We start from the raw sequence: 26,560 nt of genomic DNA, 5'->3' as shown, positions 1-26,560 counted from the left end.
GGTTTTTGTTTTTGTTTTTTTTAAGACGTGGCATATCAAGAGATCTGATATGAAACGTGGAATAGAGTTATATCATATTGATCTGAGTATGATTGCTGTGAATTTGGCAGGAAGCTCACGGCAGAAGCAACAGATCATAATCTCTGCACCTGCCAACCACCTGCAGCTACATATTTTTTCTTCCCCTTTGTGCCGTTCCATCTATTACTACTCATGACCAAGTGGTCTTGTTTGCTTTTGTTTTTGCGAACAGACTATGGTGTTTATGTATTTATTTATAATCCATTTTAAATGAATACATGCCCCAAGAGGTTCAAATGTGTATTAGTAGTTTAGAAATACTTATGACATGATTTGTTTGATAATTTAGTTCATGAATTGTACACAAGAATCAGACCAAACCCACGCAAGCAAGGGGCGGTTAGTTAAATGTTACTTTTTTTCCCCCCCCAAAAAAACAGTATTTGAACTTCATACCCTTCACTAAAAATTAAAAAAAAAAACGTCAAAGTTTTTAGCGTGAGAAAAATAGTTTGAATTTGAAGAGGAAAATATAATCTTTTTTGGGGGCGTTACTCTAAAAGTATGAAATTATATCCCAATTCTATTATAATGCCAATGAGCACCTATCAACCCCCAAAATACTAATGCTGTTCTCTCTCTTTTTCGAAGCTCTTGCGATAAAAAGGTAGTGCAAAGCAAGATATAATTATTGATTGACACAGCAGAAGTAGATGTTTTAATACTGCATGCATACCAACACAAACAATTAAATACTGTGATTGAAATATTTCCTTCCAGGTGGCTCAGTGGAACGTAGCACAGGTGGGCTATATATGCGCCTCAAAAGACGGAGATTCAGGCTTGCGGGTGGCAGCTGCTAGTGTTAGTTTGTGGGAAATATACACTTCTTAATTACATTGATGAAAACAAAGTGCAGGTGGAGTGGAAGTACACTGTTAGGCAGACCCTTGGGGAGGAACGTAGAGACAGATGTCATATTAGAGTGTGATTCTGATTCTAACTACAGTTTTTAAAAAATGACACTAGGTGTCTCTCTCGCTCCACGCTTAAATCTGTAGTTTTGCAGAAAACACACATGCACCCACACTGAAGTATAGCAATGAAGTGGAGAATATGTCTTGCTAAGACAGAGTCAGTAAGAAAGGTAGGCAGACACAATAAATAACATATGGCTGCATGTAATGGGGTCAAGGAATAAGACCCTTCCAAAATGGAGTGTTGAAGTTGAGCTGAGTTGATGAGACGCAGTGCCACGCTTCTGTATCAACAAACACACAATCAAAAAGTATACATAAAAGGAAACTGTCGTACGGTGGCACATTTCAATTCCCATTTGAGGACCAAAAACAAACTGACACCTACCTTTCGCAAATGTTTGTACCTGCTCCTTCCAACTCTGTTGTCCATTTCTATTGTTTGTCTCCATGCAGTAACTAGGCCATACTGGGCTTATGAAAACCATCAATTCCAATAATTGTCATGAGATGTAGCAGAATCATGTCCAATTGCCAGACACTTTTCCAACCTTCCCCTCCTTTAGGGTCTTTCCGTTCTAATCATTGCTTTGTCAATCTGTCACTCTTTCCCTCAGGCCCCAGTACTACAAGTTAATAGACGAGTGTATTGCTCAGATCGTGCTTCACAGGAATGGAGCGGACCCAGACTTTAAGTGCCGCAATATCAGGCTCAACATTGAAACCTTAATTGGTAAGTTGTGAGAAAATGCACCACAAAACCTGCTTCTCCCAAATACATTTCTTCGGATAGTAATTTGATGTTGATGAAATGGACCTAGAACTTCATTGGAATGTGTTGACTGGCATTTATGCGTTTTTCACTTGCACAGTCAGATGTGAAATAACTCAAGGTTTAGACAAACCTCATCAATCTTGAATTCAAGGTCGATTTGCTCACACTCCAACTGTGGTATCAGTGTGAATTGTGCAGCAGCTCAGACACACCACACAGTGGCACCAGAGAGAACATTCTTCCACCGCACCACTTCATGGAAAAGTCAGTGTTACACCATAATATAGCATAACTCTGTGTCTTGCAGTATTACATCTGCGACACACCTGGATAATTGTAACAACGTTGTGATTGTTTTTTTTTAAGCATTTCTTGTAAAATTTTTCTCGCACATGACATGATCTCATGTGTTTTTCCCCAAAGAACAACTCCACTCTCTCAATTGTTGGAGCTGACTGACGTATTGCTTTATTTATTTTTTACAATTTGTGGCACAGAGTCTTCTTTGTGTTTGCGGCAGTGGTATCATGATCACAGTATTGGGAGAAAACACATGCAAGCACAAGGAAACTATGAATGCCTCTCATTGGGAATCCAAAGCCTTAGGACTGTGAAGCAGACAGCCCAGCTAATATTACAAAAAAAAAAAAAAGGAGTGTCATTTTTAGCACTAATTGAGTGCGTGATTGCCATTTTTCTTAAATTAAAATTTATAAATGAAATATGCAAACATTTTCTGTCATATTGCCTTTGTGACCGTTTCGGGTGGGAAAATGGTACCTTTTAAACGTGGGTCCTCCTCAATATACCGTCAAGGGAGGGAAACTGTCATAGTCAACAAAATAAGTGCAGCGGTGGAGCAGGCGATGTCTCCAGAGTTCAATAGTCCTTTATGAGCAGGTCTCAGTTGTTCACTGGAAAAGGGTCTAATTGCACTGCGTCTAAATGCGTACATACACACACATACACACAGAGCCTGTCTGGCCTCCTTTAAGATTGCCACAGTTATTATCAGTGGAAAGCAGCCCAATTCTGCCCCGCATGCATTATTTAGTGTTTTTCTTTGAACTCTGAAACTCAGCACAGTTTCCCTCCCTACATTCTATCTCCCCTAGTGCTCTCAATTCAAAGTTTGTCCCATTTAGCCTTGCCACCATGACAGAAGAATCCCTCCTCCATTATATATCCAATAACCATGAAAAAAAAGCGTGACACAAATGTGCAATCTGTTTGTGGGTTGTTAAATTATTATGATATTCTGACAAAATGTGTTTCCCATTTTGCTCTACCTTACTTGCACCGGATTAACTTGCACAGTTTCTTTTTACCCGAAAGCCATTGTGTCATTGCAGAAACGCTCCCACATTATGCACTCCCCATTCTGTTGCTTCATTTTTTTTGTGTGCATTTATATAATTTTCCTCTCCATTTGAAGTTTTTACAGCGTGTCTGTCATTACTATCGGATTCATCCAGCTGTCTTTGATCCGGCCCCTCTAGGGCATTCATTATTCATATTAATTAGCTCTTTTACGGAACTTGTTCAATAAGTCCTTGAGCACTGAACCACCTGTAGACCCTGCAATTTATTCTTAGACGACCCTGCAATTTATTCTTAGAGGACCCTGCTAGTCACCCAGTGTCCTTCTCACCTCACTCTATAATTTATTTATCTTTTTAGATCAATCATTACTCTGACTCATCTACATTTATGTTGTCAATTTAGTTTACGGTAAAAAAAATCTGTTTCATGAATATTAACTGTGTAGTCTTCAAATGACCACATATTTTGTCTGTATGTTGCCTCTCTCACCTCCCCCCTTCTGTTTATTTACAGACAACATGGTCGACCAAACCAAAGTGGAAACCAGTGAGGCCAAAGCTATTGAGCTCGAGAAAAAGGTGCAATGCACACGCATCAATTCGCATTGCGTACAGGCAGAAGAAAATAGATTTCCTCCTCACCAATATTATATAGCAGGATTTAATAACATTTTGTGCGGCTAGTATTGACTGACATTGTCTGACAAATAGGGGGGGGGGGGCAAAAGATGATAAAAGGAATGGAGTGTGTGCTCGTGCACGCATGCACGCACGCTTGACAGCAATTAGACACAAAAATACACCTAAAGACTAACATCACACACACCCTCGCATAAAGGGCTAAATGCTTTAATTGCGGTGTGCTGCTACGCTAATGTTTCCGTCCCGGTGACGGGATAATTGGAGAGGGAGCTGAAACTAGCCCTCGTTCAGACTGTCAGACACTGGATCGTATGCATTGTACAAATCCACACACAGCACACATTTTTGTCAGTGGCCACCCACACATATTAGCTCTAAGTTGTGTGTATGTGATGGGTAATTGCAGACGGTCTTTGGCTGGAATTAGGCATGAGGCTGTCAGGAAACTGACGGCCGGCCTTAAGGATCTGCTGCCTGCAAAGTGAACAGCCTAAGAGTTCTAATATTTTCATGTTTTTCCGTTGGTATTGTATGAACAAAGTGTCCTAGGAGTTCATATAAACACAGATTTTTCTATGTTTAAAATATTAACAATTATATTTATTGGTAATATTATTCTGGTTGTATCTCTGTATGTTTCTGCTGAAACCTCCAAAGTCATTATGACAGGACCTGGAACAAAGTGCAGCAATCAAAGTGCATCTCTGCCATAACACAAGGCCTAAAGACCCTATCATTGTCCCTATCATTGCCTTTTGTCATGTGCATTAGCTGGATGCAGAGTTGACCGCACGCCACGAGTTGCAAGTGGAGATGAAGAAACTCGAGGGCGACTATGAACAGAAGCTGCAAGAGCTGAGTCAAGAAAAGGAACAATTGGCGTCCTCCAAGGACGAGCGGGAAAAGGAGAACCAGGGTCTGCAGCTACAGCTAAGCACTCTGCAGCAGCAGGTACACGAGGGCTCAATGACTTTTGTTGTCTTGGAGTGACAGTGATGAAAACGACATGGGTTTGGGATTTTAAAAATATTTATGCCATATGTCATTTCCTCTCAGTTATGTTTCCTCTCAGTCGTCCTTTGCCATGTCTCGGTTCACTTTTTTTTTGGTCAAGCTCAGTGGTTCTTAACCTGGGTTCGATCGAACCCTAGGGGTTCGGTGAGTCGGTCTCTGGTTCGGCAGAGCCTCCACTGCGGAGGTTCGAACACACCTGATTTATCGTGTAAATTCGTGATGACTGGTCTCGCAAAGGCAATAGCAGAAGTCACACTGATTTGGAGGTATGTAATTTGTTGTTGTGAGTTCAGGCATTGTGTTGGTTTTGTTCTTTGAACAAGATAATGTTCATGCACGGCTCATTTTGTGCACCAGGAAAAAAAACCCCCACCTATGTCTTGAATTTGAAAAAGACAGTTTAATTTTTCACTAAAGAGGGGTTCGGTCAATGCGCATATGAAACCGGTGGGGTTCGGTACCTCCAACAAGGTTAAGATCCACTGGTCTGGCTGAATGATGGATTTTAAATTTAAAGTCACAGAAGTCTGGCTGTAAATGCATTTCAGTGGAGAGTAACCAACCACGATCAAAAAATCAGTTGGCAAATTAATCATTGTGGCCTGCGTGGCCGCAAATAAGGTACCGTGCATTTCTGAAAAGTATCATACAAAGGGAAGATGAGAAAAGATGGACAAGCCATGCTATAAATTCTAAGATAACCTAAAATTGCCATGGCTAGGTCGCGTAACAGCGCAATAAGTAATCGGGTCTTTTAGAATACTTCTTAGATGTCTGACTGGAACTGCGATAAAGCATCCGACTTTGAAGAGCAAACCAGGTAAATGAAGAAGATTATGTTAAATAAGGGACTACTGTGCAGGTTCACGGAATAGTTTGCCTTCGTCAAAATGCTGTGGGTTTATTATGCCACTGAGGATAGTGGAATAGGTCTTTGCAAGCGGAAGCCAAGTCAATGTTCTCCACTTAAATGACTCGAACCCCTAAATTGTGAAGGCCGTGTTTTTGTGAAACCTCTTAAATCGAGGTTGAAATTCTACAATTCTGTTGCATGATGCTGATGTTATTTCAAGTGCGTTGTGGTAGGGCAAGAAAAATAACTAACATTTCTTCGTGTCTTCATTACTCCTAAATTTGCATTTGAATTCACATATGCCACATTTGTGATTGTAAAAATCGAGATCAAATCAAAAGTAATGGAGAAGTCTTACTGTGAAGCACATCATTTCAGCTTAAATATACGTACCAATGGTTAATTTGCAAGAATTGACACTTTTTTTGTGCTCAGACAGAAATAATGTTGTAGAGCTGTACTATCTGCCAAATGACTGCACCCACCTAAAGAACGAGCGCCCCTGCGGTTTTAAATGATTTACTCAACGATGACAAGTTTCTCGTGAAGAGCGGGGGCACAGTGAGAGGATGTTGTGAAGAGAGCTAAATCCAGCTAATTACAAGTGATACACATAGGACAAAAATTACTTTTCTATATCCATCTGAAATCTCATTTAATCTTCCATTGTGGTTATTCGAGTTCTACTCACACCAACTATTGGTGTGGCATGACTTGTAGCTACTGTTGGACTGCAAAATGGTACTTATTACTGGACAATGTGTGAAAACTTTTTATTTCTGGCTGTCACTACCCCGCTGCTAGACCAGCTGTATTCTGCTGCACTCTGATACCCAATCTGGAATTCACTAACATTGCCAGTGACCCAGAACAATTTGATGCCGTGCTTGTGTGTATGTGTCACCACATAATTTTCTTCCAGTGTGTCATGCCTTTGTGAGTCTTTTTATTTGGACTACACCATTTCCAAAATGAGATTCATCCAAGTTTTTAGAGCCAACAGAATCATCATCTTGCCACTCAAAAGCCCAAACACGTGCACATGCTCACAGAGTTGTCCAACACATCAACATCAAACAGGCTTCTCAAACTAAGATGGCTCCCTTTTATTTCTGTTTGAGACACTGCCCACCAAAGATTTCTTCATATTCAGACATCCCTCTGTTTGATGCGACGCCCAACTTTTCATCTGCCGCTTCATTATGGAAGCTTGCCTCAGAGGCTCTTAAAGTCTGTTACTGTCATCTATTCAAAGTCTGATGAAACAACACTCTTCATCAAGCTGCATACATTTCGACATGCCTCACATTCTGACATGTAAATAAACGTAGTATCATGACTTTCAGAAATGCACACTTGATTTGTTTTAACCTTCATTTTATCATAACCACACATGACACGCGCATAAAATTATCATTGTTTGGAAAATGGATTGAGTTTGCTTTAATCAGGTATGTTAGCATATTAGGCAAAAAGGATTATTATTATCAATTTATATTTGTTTGCCACCACCACCACCCCAACTCTTCCTACTTTCTTTGAGGATTTAATCCTTAGCTGTTTTCTATGCCTGTCCTCCATTCTCCTCTCATCTCTCTCTACACCCCGTTCTTCCTCGACTTTAATCCCTTTACATGTCAACTCTGTTTCCTTCTTTTGTGCCGCCTAATCTAATCACTTTCTTGGCATGCCCATCACTTGGACGTAGCAGAATTTGCCGGGAATAATGATTTAATGGACTATAAAGCAGACAAGTGATTATTAAACATAATAATACATGGCTTAATAATAGTATTCATCATGGCGCATTCTTCCTTTCCTTCAGATTGAATCACTCTCCAAAGATCTAGAAGAGGCGAAGAACAAAGTTGTCACAGTTACAGTTCCTGTGCCAATGCCCAGTGTGCCACCTCCACCACCTGTCCCTGGCCAGATAGGGGGTATGCCTCCGCCACCTCCTGCCCCACCCTTGCCAGGCCATGCATTCATGCCACCACCACCACCTCCACCTCCTCTACCGGGACAAATCGGCATGCCTCCTCCTCCGCCTCCTTTACCAGGCATGCCAGGCCCTCCACCACCGCCACCCTTACCAGGCATGCCAGGCCCCCCTCCACCACCACCCTTACCAGGCATGCCAGGCCCCCCTCCACCACCACCCTTACCAGGCATGCCTGGTCCCCCACCACCCCCACCCTTACCAGGCATGCCAGGACCACCAGGACCGCCACCTCCCCCACCCATGCCCGGGATGGGACCACCCCCACCACCTCCGCCACCAGGTGGTCCTGGTATGCCTCCACCACCTCCAGGTCCTGCTATGGCTCTACCGTTTGGCATGGGAGCTTGGGGAGCCCCTGCACCAGTTCAACTGCCATTTGGCCTCCAGCCTAAGAAGGACTACAAGCCTGAAGTGCAACTGAAGAGAGCCAACTGGAGGAAGGTCATATTTAAGTCATTTATACAATATTTATACACTACAAGTGTGCTTCCAATTAATAATACAATTCAAGAAGACACTCTCACAGGGCAGTTTTGTAATGTTATTAAAATGAACGTCAAATTTATTAACAACACTAGGCTCGTAATAAAAGGGGCAATGAAAGTTAAAAGTTGAACACTCACTGGTTAGATGGCTATTGTCATATGTATTTACCCACGGGAAGCATGTTCAAGTAAATGAATTCAATCCAGACTTAAATTATTCCATCACAACATTCCAAATTATGCTAAAATTATAAAGAAAAATTGAACAGTATACTGTGTACAGTAGTTCAGTAGTACAACTGAATTGAGCTACATTCTGCATTCGGGTTTGAATTACTCATTTTTGTTGTGGTCAATGCTATAGTGATGATAGTAATTGCTGCTATTGACATATATAACTTTTGTGTTGTCAATTTACTGTGTGCATTTTCGCCCTGAAACTCATCTTGCTCACTCACTTTTCCAACCGCCCTCAATTGCACTGGTTGCATAATCCATTGATTACTTCACCCAATTACATTTGAACATTTTCATGTCCTCGCAGACAGTCAGCATTCACTACTCTCTTCCATCATATAATAGTAGTACCGGCATCTTCCAGAAATTCTAGAAAACAACTAATTTTCATGTTTTCATATTAAGTCATCCAAAATTGTATTGTACATATGTACATTTAAGGGTAAAATAAAAATTGCTCACATTGTATGGACATAAGGGTTGTAGAAAAAGATCTACAAATAGAGCTAAGGACTAATTCGTATGTTCCACACATGTTTTTGGTAGGGATGATTGATTCCACTTTTTCCTCAACTTTTGTTTTTTTTAAGTTCATGCAGATAAAGCATGTACTTTGAAACATTAACATTGAGCATTAACAATGAGCTTGAAGAGTGCACAGCCTTGCATACTTGTATCTATCTCATGACTATACTTCATGCTCTGCGCCTCCCTCTCATCTGTGATGGTTAAAACATCAAAATGGCCCTCTGTCTTCCTTTTAGCCTCAAGCTACTGTTTAATGGCTTCAGCAGACTTCATCAATGTTTAGCTTCCCTCTCTCTCCCCCTCGCCACAGCTTGCTCAGTCTGGCGAGTGTTTGACGAGGATGTCACAGAAATTGCTTTTTAATAAGCCTTCTTCTTGTAACTGCTCCACTGAAAGATAATTAAATCGCAGCTAGAAAGGACCGTATTCTTTTGTAATTTAAATTAACTTTTTTTTTTTTATGACTCAACCTGCTTCTTGTGTGCTCTGTTGCTTTTTTGTGAGGTCCTTTTGCTCATCCCTGTATTACTTTCTCTCCCCACTATTCGACCTTTTCCATTCTACTACACCCCCTTTCCCTAAGGCTTTGTCCATAATGAAACGCCTGATATCTGCAAATTTACTAGTCGTGCTTTCACTCTCGTATTTTCGTTAAAGAGAACACTGAGAAAGCGATGGAACCACATACAAAGTTAATTGTAAATGGTGACCAGAATAGAAAATGAAAAACAGAGGGGGTGGAGGAAAAAAGTGCAGCCCCCTTTATTTCTTTAGACTTGCAAGTGAAGCTCTGAAGTTAAAGCTGCTTTGTGGTGCAGACAGTGTGCAGATTAGAGAAAATGAGTGCTTGTTTCCTCTCGTCCTCCTCCTTTCAGTCTTCATTCCTCTGTACTTTCAATCCCCCCCCCCCTTACTACAATGCCACTTTGTTATAGCCTCACTGTTTCTAACTTACAACTTGGCAGGTGCTCACATAAACACTATTGTGGAATGGGTTTCTGAAAATTTAATGTTATTTGCATGTGGTGTCCCATCTGTCTAGCTCATATTAGCGTCTTAACATCGGTTTCTCCTTTTAGATTGGACCCGAAGAGCTTACTGAGAACAGCTTTTGGACCACTGCCAAAGAGGAGAAATATGAAAACAATGAGCTCTTTGCCAAACTCACCTTGGCCTTCTCATCACAGACTAAGAGTGAGTGTGTGTGACTAATTTACATATTTGCTGTCATCATTTATGTGTAATCAGCGACAGCAATGTTTTTTTTTCCCCTGCTTCTCACTTCTCCCCCATTGTCCTCTCTTTTGTCCCCTCGGACACAATGCGTCCATTCGAATCCTCCTGCTGCACTTCTTTCATCAGCTACTAAAGGTAAGAATAGTCGGAACCAGGTGCTCATTTCATTTCCAACCTCATTCTCAGCCTATCTCACTATTCTCCTCTGCTTAGAGGACACACAACACACATTTGCATAGGTCTTGAACAGCCTGTCAAAACAATACCCCGCATTAGTTCATATAAAAGTCACACGCAACGTGCCTGCTTATGGGATCAGCCTCTCAATGACTTGTGATAGATCAGATATATTTAGAATTCAGGGGAAAGATGGACTCTGGAGTGAAGCTGAAATGAGAGATGAGGAGAAGGTCGCCGATGCCCTTCATGCCACCTGCTGTCCTGGCACAAAGCGCTGACACAGGGCTCCCCACTCACACAAACACACCTGTCTAATAGCATCACCTTGTCACAGTGTCACTTAGCCTTCTGCTCTAACTCCTCCATATTCATATCATAATGAAAACACGAGCTCACGGCCACTGCGTGTACGTGATGTTTTTGTTGGCATTCATCTGACCTTCATCTACTATAGAGACACACACATTATGAATAAACAAATGGACACCTGCACACATGGCCAATCGTATCACCTAATGCCAGTTAAAATGTCACAATTGGCAGCTGTCCAAACTTCATCCACCTGTACGGCAACTCGTAACGTTCCCCTGTCACACCTTAATTTGATAATACCGTCCACTCCCATTTCCATGACCCACATAGCACCACTTCCATTTTTATAGGCCAAGACAGCCGCCTATTCCAGATGATGTCTAATAACCTTTTCTGAGAGCTGACTATAAAGACACTGTGCCCTTTTCATAAGCCCCCACCTGTCTGTCTTTGTGCGCGTGTGCACGGTGTTGGCATTCTACGGTCTAAGAGGTCAGAAAACTGGAACTTTTGTTGGAACCAAGAATCTTATAATACTTCGGATGAGGTTCAGGATGCGTTCAGTCAGTTTGTTGTTTCCCCAGGGAATGTCAATGTCAATAGTGCCGCATTTGAATGCTCTTGCGATAGAAAGAGGTGGAAAAAAAAAAAGTCTATTTTGAACAGGAAAAATGCGAACAAGCTTTGTATCTGTCCTTTTGCCTTATTACTTTCTGAATATGTGTGTCTGCCTTTGAAAATGTCTGGAGGTTTTATTGAAGCGATTGTGTAAACATCTTTATGTCGAATGTGCTTTGAGTGCAAATGTAGTATTTCAACCCACACATTTTATTGCTGTACGTATTTGTGTGGCCCTATAAGCAAAGAGCTCCAGTTATGCAGAGCGACCTTTCACCCCCCCCATCTATCCTTCTCTTACTTAAATGTACATTCCAAGGTCTAATGCATTCTTCCTTGACCTGCTTATTCTCTGTATCCCTCACCTTTGGGAACCCAGCTTCATTCCTCTTGATCCCTTCCTTGGTGCCCTTTCTCCTGCTCTCGCGCTTCCCTTTCCTCATTATGCCGCAAAGGCAGACAGACACTACACCAAGCCATCACTCACCTTTACCGACCCTTCGTTCTTTCCATCACCAGGCGAACAGCTCCCACTCCCACGCAGGCAACATGCATGCTGGGGAATACTGTGCTCGGTGCAGGGTTATGACTTATGGACTTTAAACCTTTTGGAAGGGCAGCGATGGGATGGTGGCAGTCGTGTCCATCACCTGCAGAGGTCTTTATAGACACACAGTGCTATACCACATAGGATGTACGTATATTCGCTCAACGTATTTGTAGTACCAACAAGTATGTTGGAAAAGGGCCAAGAATAAATACATTTCTGCTCTGATTTATCCAAATTATCGTGCTATTAACAGATGCACGCACGCACACATACACACACGCACACACACACTTGACAAGAGCAAAATGTTGACAACCTCTTAGGCCTGGTTTGCAACACTTAAACTCCTCAGAGGCACAGAGCATCCATTATATGGTGCGTGTGTAATTATTCTCTGAGCATCTAGAGAGAATCCATCATCAAGCACTTCCTAAATGTTGCGCAAGTTATGTGCGATATGATGTTGGTTTAATTCTTCATTTAAATTCTATTAATATGCCTGATCTCATTAAGCTGCTGCTGTTGACTTTACACATGCACACACTCTCACAGATCATCTCCCGGCGTTTTCCACTCATTCAAGGATGGCGCTCAGGCATTATTAGCAATATGTGTTTTGTTCTTTGTCATTAAACTGAGTGAGGTTTGGGGAAATAACAAACGCAAACGACTATGCTCTTCATCGGGTGGTCTGGAACATTCTCAGACATAATTGCAGACTTCATGCAGGTTGCTTCTTTGTACTTGTACTTTGTGTGACTTTGGTAAACAATATTTTCCTCTGCGCTTTGTGGGTGTTTTGGCCTGTAATCAGACACCTGGTGTGATTCTATGTGATGAAAAACAGCCCAGCTCACATTAGTACATGTGGCTGCGAGGTTGGAGTAAACGATTATGTATCGAAAACCTTGAATTAAAATCCCCATGTTTGGGATTTTTTGCATTTTCTATTTTCCTATTTTCTATTCTACTATATGTTCTCCGCCTTTTATAATGACAGTTATAGTCATTAATTATATCGGAGAAAAAAAAATATGACTGTTTATTCCAGTGTGTGATTTTCCATTCCCTATATGCGTTACATACTGTAGCTGTTACCTTTTGAAGACTGGACCTCAGACATCACTGTTACCAGCAGAACATGCGCAAAAGAAAGTGGTAGAAAAGCAAAACACGGAACAAGACGATGGCTGGGCTGCAGAAATGTTGGTGATTAATTTGACTCGGGAGACAAAAGCAGAGAAAAAGGCCAGGAGCATGTTAGAGATTATTAATCCTCATAATGGAAGGATCATTTTCATATCCCAATTCTCCAGCCTGTACGCTCTTTTCTTTCTCGTTGTCTCTGGCTTAATTACTACATTTCTGTGGTCTGTTGCAGTAAGGTGACCTAATTTTTCTTCACTGGCAGAATATCGCAACTCGAACGAGGTTTTATACTATATGGTTTCACGTGCGATGACAGCGTCCTACTGTGTAATGTATAATCCTGTAATATACTTTTCCCCTTTGCAACCCAAATGGGTTTATTACAGAAGAATGCAATGGTTATCGGTGGAGGGGGTCTGTATGTTTGTGTGCTTTGTTCAACAGAGTAGGCGGCTCAGCTAAGCCACATTTGCAAAACAATTATAATAAGCCTTTTGATCTCCCCGTGTCCCAAAATAAAAATAAAAAAACCCTCAAATTCCTGGTCTTGTGTTTCGTGTAGCCTACTTGGTTTTCCTTTCAAGTCTGCCCGATTCATTTTTCACATCAACGAGGCAGTAATTGATAAATAAGGGCCCTTGTCTGATTGCAGGTGCACGTTTGCCTTTGGCTTATTGGAGGGTTTAGACCAATCAGTTAAGGGGATGAGAGATGCAGCATATTAAAGGTCAAGGCGGTATGGACAATTATAGCCTGGTGGTGTTGATTAGATCATTACAGCATCTTCTTGAAATAATTAGCATTTGTAGACTCTGAACTGTTAGTGGGCTGAAGGGTATTCTTGGTCAAAGAAGATCACTGCTAATTAAAGACGTTAAGCAAACTCCATTCCTTCTTGACGGTCTTCTTTTAAGTGCAACAAATGCAACGTGCGATTCATACTAAAACGTCACCCGGGGGAGGGACCTTTGATCACTTTGAATGCCAAATAATGTTTTCCATTTGTTTTAGTCCTGACATATTTATGTATTTCAAAGAACTGAAATATCCCAAAATGTGCTAATCCCCGGCGTTTAATTTTCCTCAATCTCGATAGTACCTGGATCAGAAGAAAAAGAATGTGCTGGGGGGAGACATGATGATGGTCGGCAGTCGTCAAGCGCCGAAACATAATGGTCGAGGGGGGCCTGTTCGGTAATTGTCAACAAGCGTGGGCTGAAGGGGGGCTGGCAGCAGTTGATGGCTGTGTCACGCTCAAAGATAATAGTCGACTGGGGAGTGGGTGTGCCCATCACGGGCCAAAAACTATTCCGCGACAAGGTGTGGGGGGCCATTGTGATGCTTTTTTATTGAAATGGATATGTCTGTACTTATAACCTGGCTGTTAAAATATGTTGGGGAACCTAATTCAAATCGGAGTATCTAATTTGTCTAAAATTGGTTTATTCTTGCAACAATAAGGTACTAATTTAATCTGACTGAAATAGAATTGCATTACTAAATAATGGTCGGAAAAATACAACTTCCTTTTTCTTCTAAAACTATCTTCCGTGACGAAACTAAATTGCAGAGGTGGGTTCAGAACGTGAAACTGCCACAGTTTGGATTTAGCCACATGTTGTTCTACTCAACCAGCATGTGAGCTCGTTTAACTGCCAGTGTGGCAGCATTTACTTTCAGGATCTGAATTTGCCACCTCTGCTAAAATGTCATCAGTTATCTTTGACTAAAATTAGACTAAAATAGTCATAGACAATTCTAATAAATTGTAATAAGAGTAAAATGCTCAGACTTTCAATTGACTAAAAACTGACTAGACTAAAATGAGTGAGAAACTAAAATAAAAGCTTGTGACAACGACAAGACTAAAACAAGCCGCCAAAAACAACACTAAGTGGAAGACCTTGTGAATAAATCATGAGGCATTCAGGCTGGAACAGAAGAAAGAAACGGGTTAATTCAAAGGTCACAAATGCAATAGCTGGGAAAATATACTGCACTTGACTTTCTCTGTGATCTTTTTTTGCTCATCCCCTTAGTTTGCATATCATTTCTTATTCTCTAACACTACCATTGTTGACGATGAAGCAGTGCACTGCTCTGAGAATTCACAAATGGTTTAAAAAGCTTCCTTGACTTTATTTTATTTATTATTGTTTTTGTGTCTTTATTCTGAACTCTTCCAACACAGGAACAACACATCCACACCCCAAGAAAAAAAAAAAACATAACACCTTCCATGGCTGTAATTGTAAATTTGGGTCCTTTGCAAAGAAAACAAATCAGAAGCACTGATTTTAGCTGATCCGTTTTGGCATTTCTTCTTGGAAATTCATGGGTGCAATGACGACAGTATTTCCAACAACTGGATTTTCAGTTGCAGGCGTTGGGATGGTGATGAAAGGTTTGTGGTTTATCAGGCGCCTCATGGGTTTGTGTACCCATCGAGGTGTTTGTGTGTGCGCTAGTGCTCAAGTTTAAATCCCAAGTATACTGCTTAAGCCCCCTGATCAGTAGTGGTGCATTATTAGATTGGCTTTGCCCGATCTCTAAGCCTCTGTGTATTCTTGGTGTCGCAATTGTGAGCGCTCTCCTGTTCACCATCTTGTTATGATTGCGGAAGAACCACAAAGCGCTGCTCATTCATCAGGCCTTATCAGGTTGAAACACATCTATGTGCCCACACAGTCACCCGCTCACATATACAGCGCAAGCACACGCATGTGCATACACATATAAGCACATACAGATACCCACACGTACAAACAAGTAATTTTTGTCCCAGTCGTTCTCTTGACACCATCGTTACATCTCGACTTTTTTACATGCAGTCAAACAAAGTTTGCTCCTGCTGCAGCATCACCGCTTTGTTCCTAATCCCCTTGCGGTTTTTGTTCCTCCTCCTTGGAGATTATGTTTTTGAATTAGATGAAACTTTCTTCTCTTCACCACTCCTTCTCAGTCAGCCAACCCGTTTTCAAATCTGCAACATCCGTTAGCATTTAAATGTATTCCACAGCATGACAGTTTAACTGCAGTTAAGAGCGTATGTGTCTGTGTATTTTGTAATCTGCATGGATGGGTTACATTGAGGCAATGAGTGAGAAGCACAAAATCTGGTGCTTACGTATTATCGGGAGGACCTTTAAAAAAACGACTCAAAAATTAAAGTAAATTATTTATTGAAACGATAACATTACATTTGTAATTCCGGAGGCCAGAACGTCGCAATTGCTTCCAAAAGTGACTCAAAGACATCAGTACAGGCAACATGCTTCCGCCACATGAATTCGGCCAAATACGACTCCAAATGGTGACGTGCAGTGCCACAGTGCTTCTTGTTTCGCCACTTTGCCGATCCCCATAGGCGTTCCACTGTCTGCGTATGAGCCCCGGTGTTCGGATCCACAAAGTTGTACTTGTGGTTGACGTTGAGGTGATGAAAGCCTGATTTTTCCATGTGAAAAAAAAGAAAAAGTAAAAATCAAAGGTCCTCCCGATAATACGTAAGCACCCAAAATCTTGTTACCCATGCTAAACATCTGACTTGTTTGCTGTTCTGTGTATTCAATCTTAATTCTATGAAGGGGAAAAAAAATATGTAGGATGGTAGGATATGAGTCTGAAGGAAGAAATCCATACATACCTCCTTCCGCCCACTCCTCTTTCACGTTGCGTTCTTTTGGTCATAGCAACGTTTTCTTATTCCTCCCACTCTCTTTTTATTATGCATGCTTTTTTCTATGTTTGCTTTGCTGCATCTATGAGGCACTGAGTGTTTGTCAAGGTAGAGGTGTTTTCATTTTGATATTCATGGCGTATCAAAGAAAGCTAAGCCATCGGTATGATTAGAATGCTCGCTCTTCTAGATGATGGCACCGGTCGTATCTCACTTTCTACTCAAAATACCAACAACGCTGTAGCCTTCCGGCTGAAGATTATTTAAAATTGCAAATAAAACAACAGTGGCATTGCTGCTCTATTTTAGTGCCATCACCATTTGCCTCGTATCCCAGCACACCCATCCCTGAGAACGGAGGCTTAGAAATAGTGCTGAACGCACATTCAGGATTGCTGAACATGACCTTGTACTTTTATCCGTAAATGCCACGTGTCGAATGCAGGGCGTAAAACCCTCACTCCGTCTTCAAGCCCCCCACCACCACCACCACAACCCCCTGACACCCACCTACACCCATGGGGAAGGAGATTTCGGAGGTTTACGTATATGTAGAACATAGCTCCACAGTACCCAAACGTATTAAGGCTGTTTGATACCTCAACCCTTGAGAAATACCATCATCTTAAAGATGCAGAGCAATCACTGGCGAGCAACCACTTAAAACATTGCTAGATTGCAGGCATGTAGAAATTGTATGCTGTCCTATTCAGTTTTACATGAACAGACACTAGATACACATTTATTCAACACAAAAAGTACTGTGTGAGCATTATCAGCAATATGTGAATTGAACTATTGTTTAATTTTGGTTGGGCTATCCAGCAGTCTTGAAGCCAACTGCCAGTCCAAATTCACTTAAATGGGATATACATATTTTCATGCAGTTCTGTTTACTTAGTGTCATAATATTAGCTACTCATTGTATGGTTGAAGACTGTAGGACAAACACACAATTACACACGCACGTGCGTACACACACGCGCACGCGCACACACACACGCACACACACACACACACACACACACACGCACACACACACACAACTTCGATGTCACTGATAACACATAAAGAATGAAGCTTTAAACAGCAACAACTTTAAAGATAGGGTTGAAAAGCTAGTAGCATTAACCCCCCCATTTGCTTTCCTTCGTTTCATATGTCTCCAGATTTACTCATCTCTCTTCTCTTATCTCTATGCCTGATAGATAAAGATTCATATGAGGAAAAAAAGATGATCAACAAGGAGGAGGGATTTATCTACGGTTGTCACAATACCAATTTTTTTTACTTTGATCATGCAAAAAGAAAACTGACGAACCTTTTAAAAATATATATTATTCATTCAAAATGTTAGGGTATGCCTAATCAGAAAATAACATTTTAAACATAAATACTATACTGGTACTGGTGCAATCCCGTGCAATACTAGATATATCCATTGCAGATTGACTGGTTGGGGCAGTCAATTTGGTGAATAGTAGTTCTCAGCTACTCATTTGGAGTTAGTGACACGAGACTACACAACTTCTCCATATTTTTAGTTCCATATTCATAGCCATTGCAAGATTTGGTTTTACCAGTGACGGCAAATTGCGGTGTAGTTTCTTGTTTTGTAGCCCCTGCAGTGCAAATATGGGTAACCCAGTGGCATTTCCACGAGGCCATGCTCCACTTTCTGCCTTTAATCTGCTACATTCTACTTATGGCATATTACCATTCCCTGGTGTTCGCCTGCACCGGAGTTCTTGTGTTGTGCATTGAGCCAGTGTTTTACTTGAATGCACACATTTTATGATTGCTATTCTGTTGTGTCTATGACAGCGCAGTTGGGTGTGTATGTGGCTGGATTTGGATACGAAGCCTTGTTCTATTACGCGCTATCTGCATATGTCATGTTATGTGAGATGTAGGTTCTGCTTTGCCCAGAAGGCACCTTAATTTTTCACCATTCTGTTACACTACCCTGCCTTGTATGGATGTGTACTTCCACACACTCTTCCTATTCATCGCCCACCCTTGTCATCATCGTACTCCCCCGCTGCAATCACCACCCACCCCTTGCCACACACGTGCATGCATAATCAAAGCAGGGCGCTCTCTCGATTAATACTTCACAAAACTCCCTTCAGACATTCTCATATTTTGACCAGTTTCAGGTAGCGTCCCTCCCCACGCTCTGCTCCCTACTCACTCCCAGCTTTGAATTTTTAACCTCCCCTCTGAATAAGATATGCGGCTGGCCTCATGGGGAAAGTGAAGGGAATGGAGGAGTGGGCATGTACCGTAATGAAGGAAGGAGGTAGGTGAGGAGGCTGAAGGGAAAAGGTTTTCCCTAAACGCGCTTTCACATCTATCCCCGTAAAACTTCACTCTGTATGTTCAATAATGCATGGCCATTTCTCAGTCACACACCTACCACTCCCTTTTTTTTATTTTTTATACTTATTCTGCCCTTCCTTCATCCTCATTTTATCAGTTCCCCAAGTGCTCATCACTGTAACCTAGCAGATTAAATGCAGGGTGAAACTGAGACTGAAGAGGCAGGGTGACTGTAGCAAGGCATTGAGGGACCACTAGTGGAAGACGGGCATGCCTAATTTGTCATCCTGGGAAACAAGTTATAAGTTTGAAACTGTGGGAGTTGGCTTTGGAGTGATAGCAGTTCAGCGGGGCGGGAAAGCTTCACTGATCTTGAAAATTGCACTTAACTTTAACAGAGTTTTTTATTTTTTTTTCTCAAAATAGTTTTGTTCTTTTTGTTCGGTGTGCTGGACTTTGGAGAATTGCTACTTCTGTGTTTCAGTGGGAATACAATGTGACTGCCCATTTCTGGACTTGTGTTGTGTTCAAAGTATTGAAGCTCAAGTAATTGCCTCCCCACTTAGATTAATACCACGTCTATTTGATTTATTGTGTGATTCTTTTTTAAATCTGATTTTTCTTTTCAACCCACTTCTCTTGGGTGAGCTTGCCCCAGTACAAAAGAAGGGTTTTGTTACAAAGATAAATAGCAATACCGAATAGCTAGACTTTTTTGAGATCATTGGTGAGGTTATTGTGCTGCTAAATCAATTTCTGATGTTATTTCTATAAACTTACCTGAACTTTACTGCTGCACATCAACTTGTTTTGGTCGTGTGACGTAAATATTAAATCCACTTGATTGCAAAATGAGTCAAACACATGGATTTGGCAAGTTAATTTGCAATGGAGAAAAGGCCCAGTGAGGAGTCAACACAAAAGCCTATGAAGAAAAAAAGGTGCATTTCACAGACAATACTAGACAACCCATTTGAAATATGAATTCTATGGCCAAAAATGATTACTACGCACAAAGCCCAATTTGCGACAAGCGGCTCTCCAATGAGTCAATGCCGATTGCTGTCTTCTGATTCTGAAAACTGATTCGTCTACAAATGTAAGTGGCTTGAAAGTGTTACACTTGGTGGCAAACCCACGTTGCAAAGGCTGAAAAGACATTTAATAATGGTGAAAAACAAACAGTGGATTTGCATTTATTGTTATATTAAAAAAAAGGAATAGGTAAATCTGCAGATGCCGAACTAACTTTGCGGGTTAAGTCTCTCTATATAAATCTGCTGCATTCACTTAGTTGTTTGAGCAATGTAATTTGTAAGAAGGTTTGTGTATTTAGTGTCATTTGTTAAATCGAGGAAGATACCTTTGAGAGCTGGCTGATTAAATTGTGTTTTTCTCATTTTGTTTTCTTGCCTGCAGCAGTAGGTCTTAAATTGGCGTACTATTAAAAATAAACACAAATATACTTTGGAAACAACAATAACCGAGTGCCTCTTGTTTGTTACTATTGTTGGACAATACTTATGTAGGGCACTACAGTAAGGCTAGCCGAATGCTTTGCTTTTTGACCTTTCCGTTGGTGCTTGTATGCTTTTATTGTCTAAGAGCTTGACAATGGCACTGAAAAGCATTATTTCCCCCTCTTGTTGTTTGCCACCACTCCACTCAACCCCCACTCTCCAAATAGGTTATTTAGGTCTTGGTACTTAACTGTACACAGTTAATGGTCGGGCAACATGTGCACGCGCACACACTCTCAGCCAATAGGACTCCTTAGAGATTGGCTGCTTAATACTTCATGGCACTTAAAGGCATCAAGCAGCCCTGTGGTGCTCCAACGAGGCGTAACGTGCATGAAAGCCTGTTAATTTTTCCCAACTCATTCCATCTTCCCCTTTGTGATGTCCCCATGCCTCAGCAAACCCATGCATGCATCAAATTCCAATCTGATTTCAACCTACTCATCTTTAAGTATATTTACTACTAATACTGATAGTACGAGTAGTCGTACCACTCGACAATATACTTCAGTATTTAGCCGTGTTCGTAGTTGTGACAAATTCATCTCACAGTCACATTTCTGTAATCGTTACCTGGTTAGCTGACATTTAACCAAGGGCGGTTGCTCATCGTTGTAGCGGACTCATCATCACCACGCTGTTGTCACTTTTTAGGAATAATGGTTCGTAAAGTTCTGGTAATCGCCACTGTGTGTTGTGAGTAAGCATCTAGTCCTGCTGAGTTTTCACTTAAAATTTGTCATCTGATGACTGGACTTAATAAGGACTTCTTGACGCTTACTATGAGATTTTGGGGACTCTTCAAAACCTATGACCTAGGGACTTGGGTATCTGTGGTAATGTGCAACTAAGAAGGCGTTGTTGAAAAAGTGATTTTCTCTCAATAGAGTTCTCGAGTGTGCCAGCTTTCATTTTCCAAAATGATGTGAGGACAAGCGAGAAAATCAGAAACATGTCCTTATACACGTGCGTGCGCGCACGCACACTCAGTCATCTGGGTGAATCCTGGCCTTGTCATGCTCTGTTCTGTAATCCAGTTTAGGAGGATTAATTAGGAATTAAGGAGTGTAATGTTATTGGTACTTGATCCATTCATACACATGCTCTTTTGCGCACACGCATTCTGTGTTTGAGAGTGTGTACATGTGCAAAACTTTATTCACAAAAATGAAAAGCAATTTCCAGGATTTGTCTGACTTTATTGCTTTCTAATTCTTCTTCCCCTCTGTTCCTTTTCTTGTACTTTAATCGGAGCTGTGGAGCGAATCGAAAAAGGATCACACTATTGATTTGCCTCCATGCGACTGGGCCCTTCGTTTTCTATTACATTTTGGGGAATTGGTGGAAGTCAACGCACACCGGTTCCAATGAGTGCAGTGGCAGAGGGGGTTATGTTTGCTTTGGTGTAACCTTACCTTGTGCTTGTGGGGCAAAATATATTTCTGGCAACATATCGCATTATCTCTCATGCTACTGTTCAGCATCAGCGATCACTATCCACGTGATGTTTCATGATGACATTTTTCTGTAACATTTGGCTGCTTTGCTTCTGATGTCTCTGTTGGTTTACTTGGAGTAAAATTCAAAGCGTGAATCACATTAGCTATGTTCACATGGAAGCATTTAATCGGATTAAAAGCCTGATTGGAATAAAAACGCTTCATGTACACACCCTACTGTGACGTCAGTATAAGCATTTCTGTATTTCCAAGAAACTAGTAGAATCAGCAAGCAAAAGACATAACGGGTGCAAGAGTTGTCCTCCCCAATGATATATTGCAGCTCCATTAGGAAGTATTAACTCGATGTAACAACGCAACGCTAACGTTTAAAGTAGGAATAAACAGAGCAACATTTTGTTGACACAGAAGTCACTACAGCTTCTTCCTGTACCGCTACTTCCGGTATATTTTGCCATCTGTGCATGTCAGAATGATTTGTGTGATGCATGAACACACAAGTCCTAATCAGATCAATATTTTTAGTGTCCATGAAACGTGGAGTTTATCCTGTCATAATTTTTATTCGAACTCTCATCTGATTAAAGAAATTTTGTCCGTGTAACTGTAGCCATTGTCTTAAATTCAGACTTTGGTTTACCATGCTTATCTTGGGTTGCTTTGGTTTGCCCAACAACCTGGAACTAATGTATTTAGTATTGCTGAAGTCTGATTGATGTATTCAAGGTAAAACTGTGATTACAATTTTAAATGTTAAACATACAGGTACATCATCCATCTCAGTAGAGGGGGAACAATGATTATTTCTTAAATCAAGGTTTTGGATTTTATTAACCATGTTGCAATATGTATTTTTTTTTCCCCCCTACCTCTTTTCTTTTTACTGCTGCCCTTGCTGCTCCTCATTTCCCCTGGCACTACCAGCAGCCTTGTTTTGAATAGGCATGTGCAAGTCACCCCACGTTTTTGTGGAAGACATTTCGGCCCTCATTGAACAGTTTTTTTTCTTTTAATTTCTAAGCGCATTAGTCAGAGCAGATGCTTCATTAGTCATTCAAGATCATTAGTATGCCTGCTACGCCCAGCGAGAGGAGCGGTAGACGAGACATTTTGCTGAGAAAAATCCAAATCCAAATAAATAAATGCATTAATAAACGACTCATTGACGATTGCAATTAATTTGGATTAATTTTTAATCGTCGACGTCGTCGTGATTAGTCGACAAATCTTGACAGCCCCAGTTTGAAGCAGAACAAAGAGTGGCTTCCTTTTGTCCTTAAGTTGAATCTTTCAAGTCGTGTATTTCTTTTCCACTGGTCCACTTGTTTAGCTGCTCATGTATGCTCTACTGTGTCCATACTCGAATACAAAGGCTTTGAATGGAGATGGATTTACAACAGGGGGGAAATAAACTTGTTTATGCTCATACTTGAGTTCTCAAGTTGAGATGCTTTTTGTGCACCAGTCTGTCCAGAAGCAGTGAGGTATGTTGATATTTGATATTGTTTCCATTCATGGCTGATTACATTTTCAGTTTGTGGCTCATGGAGCACTCAGTGGTTTATAGCAGTGTCGCCCTCTTTCAGTCATCAGGCTTTTAAACACACAAATATACTAGGCTGCCTCTCAACTCTCTCCTCCATTTTCTCATATAATGAGCTACAAAACATTCATTTGAGCAGAAGTGGGTTTCCAATTTTCATTCTGGGTCCACCACCACATTTAGACAATATTATCCATCAATCTACTAGTTGAAGCTCCGTTTATTAGTCTCCTTTTAGTAGCCTGCCTCCAATGTCTTTTTTTTTTTCTCTTGCACTTTTCCTTCTCTGTGCTGCTTCCCATTTCCCCTGGCACTACTGGCAGCCTTGTTTTGATGCGCAAGTCACACCACTTTTCTGTGGAAGACATTTTAGTCCTTATTGAACTGTTTTTTTTCTTTATTTTCTAAACGTATTAGTCAGGACAGATACTTCATTAATCATTCAAGATAATTAGGCATGGGTGGTGGCTTGACTTGTGTCTGCAAAAGCCATACTACAATCTATAACGATTGTAATTGCTCATTTTTGCTCAGTTTTTTTCTTATCAGTCTATTTTTTTTAAATAATGGACGGTAAATGAGAATGCGTTTGATATTTGGGTCGTGCCTACATTGGAACTTAAAATCATTCAACTTCTATTATTTATTCAATTTATTTGCAAAAATATAATCAATAGCCACTTAAAAAGGTGCCTGATATGATAGTATTGTTGGTTTGTCCCTCTCCATTAATACATCTGGTTATTGGGGTTGAATTGATCATTGTTGTGCGTGCGTGTGTGTCTGTGTGTAGTATAAGGACTGTGAGCCTTTTTTTTTTTTTTTTTTTTTTTTGTCAATAGAATACTTCGTGTTTTCTCAGTGAACAATGTATGATTCTTATTGACTACTTTTTACTTTTTGCAAATGTTTTATAGGATTTTCTGAGGTGTATAATTTGGTGGCGCTTTGGAAAAGTGGTACTCTGCCAGTGATTGCCCTTGTGATGTGAAAGAAAAAAATAAATTCACAAGTCAGGCTGGATGTATTTAATTAATTTATTAACATGTTTTTTTGTCAGTATGTCATTATAATCTCCAGGTGACAGTTTGAAATTCACAATATTGTATTATTTGAAATACATGACGGTATTTGTTGTTAGGGAAAAAGTAAAAAATGAGCGAACAAGGGCATCTCTTCCTCCAGGCAGTTTGGCCTTGAACACTCACCAGCCTGCTGGTGCTGAAACAGAGAACCTTCTGGCCCCCCTCACACACGCACAGACAGACAGACAGACAGACAGACAGACAGACACACAGACACACAGACACACACAGACACACACAGACACACAGACACACAGACACACACACACACACACACACACACACACACACGCACACACACACACACACACACACACTGAAATGCCAGGGGCAAGTGCACAAGCACACACAAAGAAACTTGCATACATGCTTTCATCACGCACACAATAAAAGTTTTGTAAATCATCTGGTACTTTTTATCATCGCATCCCATCTTCTTTTAGTCGTCTCTCCAATCTGGATCTGCCTCCTACCGACACTTTCTATTCCCATATCTTGCCTCGGAGACAAACTCCGCTTTTTCATACTCTTTCATTCCCTTCATCCTTATCTTGTTTCCTCGCTCCTTCACACATCCAGAAGCTTTAGGTTACTTTGAGGATGGTTCTTGTTCCCTCTCTCCTTTTTCATTTCCTACTCTCTTTATACACACTCATACACACCCTAGTCTTTCTCCTCTGTGCCCCATGTCTTCCTCTCTTTTCAGCTTTGGTTTTAATGCATTATGAAAACGGACTGAGGCTATGAAAGTGAAACAGAACAAGTTTGGCTGTTTAATGTGGCTCCCTTCACTCCTCATGCGTGCCTCTGTGTGCGCGTGTGTGTGAGTCCATGGTCATGTGACAATTTCCAGGCTTTCATAGTGGTTTTAGCGAGTGTGTTGCCACATTTGCAACAGCCTTTTGCTTTGTAATGTGTGAGCGTGTGGTGTACAGCGTTTTTGTCAGTTGGTCTTCGCACATGTTGCGAGACATTGCCACTGTTCAATCTCCCCACATGCATACACTCTGGCCAAGCATTAAACTGCATGAATAATACAATAGGCAGGCACGTTGCGTGAAACACATGTTACCCTGAGATGCGTGTTAATGGATAAGTGTTAAGCCATGGGTGAAGGGGAAAGGAAGCAGGGAAGAAGTGTCTGCAGAGAGTCACTTCTCCCTTGCAGCGTGCTTTGACCCGCTTACATGTCAACTCAACATGTCTTTTGTGCCTTCTCGGAATGGATTTGGGTGACCTGTGAAGTCTTAACCTGTACAGAATCATCATACTGTGAGGCCCCTTATTAGAGAAGATGACTGAAAAGATAAATGGGTCGAGCACCCACTCGTAATGCTTGTAATCCCAATTTACATCAATATTAAATTGCACAGCTTCATAGATATCCAACCATGCAGATAGTGGAATATTCAGTGTTGTGAGCAATCTATTCCAGGAGGCTGGTTGAAACCCACTTTGTTCAGATTTCAAAACTATGTATTGTAAATGTAAATTATAAATAAAATAATGAAACTAATAAATAACAATTATAATAACAATAAAATATTATTTACCATATCCCATTTTTAAAACTGCCTTGACATCATCGCGGTCATGTTTCTATATAAAATAATCTGTACATGTACTTGTTTGGCTGCGTAACCCTTCTGATCATGTGACCACCACAAGAAATACATTGAGAACTAAGTAACTGGCCCCACATGACTGAAATGTGGCGCTTGAAAGCCCAAGTACTGTACACAAAATGTTAGTAGCGCCGAACTATGTAAGGGCTGTACGTTAATCCGTCCATCCATTTCCCAAATTGCTTCTTAATCCCCCGATCAAAAATAGAATAAAGAGAACCAATGTGAATGACACGACAATTTGATCATGGACTCTTCAAACACACCTCGCGGTCACGGGTGCCTCCCGGGGCTACGCCGAACGCCGCTTCACAATCAATCAGGCGCGAGGAGCCCTGCCCTGCTTCCCTGCATTGCCCCAAGTGCAGACCAGTAGCCTAGATGGGAATGGCTGCCGATTCGCTCTGCTTCAAGTAGCCACGGCT

At 41.1% G+C, this 26,560-nt stretch overlaps 1 protein-coding gene across 6 annotated transcripts in view; it reads left to right on the top strand.

Annotated features, from left to right (window-relative positions):
- The window catches only part of LOC147061010 (protein diaphanous homolog 1-like), a 37,072-nt gene extending 15,765 nt beyond the window's left edge, over positions 1–21,307 (top strand). For 4 of the 6 annotated variants that reach the window (XM_085906608.1, XM_085906607.1, XM_085906606.1 and 1 more), the window contains 6 exons: positions 1,616–1,731; positions 3,610–3,674; positions 4,509–4,688; positions 7,430–8,047; positions 9,936–10,050; positions 10,219–21,306. In XM_085906608.1, coding sequence (XP_085762734.1) covers positions 1,616–1,731; positions 3,610–3,674; positions 4,509–4,688; positions 7,430–8,047; positions 9,936–10,050; positions 10,219–10,331 — 1,207 coding nt within the window. In that variant the 3' untranslated portion in view covers positions 10,332–21,306. Of the gene's footprint in view, positions 1–1,615; positions 1,732–3,609; positions 3,675–4,508; positions 4,689–7,429; positions 8,048–9,935; positions 10,051–10,218 lie in introns of all 6 variants that reach the window. The other 2 variants (XM_085906610.1, XM_085906609.1) reach the window with 1 other exon arrangement.
- The last annotated feature ends 5,253 nt before the right edge of the window (positions 21,308–26,560 follow it).

Source organism: Syngnathus leptorhynchus, chromosome 2 (assembly GCF_054491065.1).
Source record: "Syngnathus leptorhynchus isolate UIUO chromosome 2, UIUO_Slep, whole genome shotgun sequence".
Lineage (NCBI taxonomy): Eukaryota > Metazoa > Chordata > Actinopteri > Syngnathiformes > Syngnathidae > Syngnathus > Syngnathus leptorhynchus.
The sequence above is the reverse complement of the archived record's forward strand: the minus strand, read 5'-3'. Positions and strand labels throughout refer to the sequence as shown.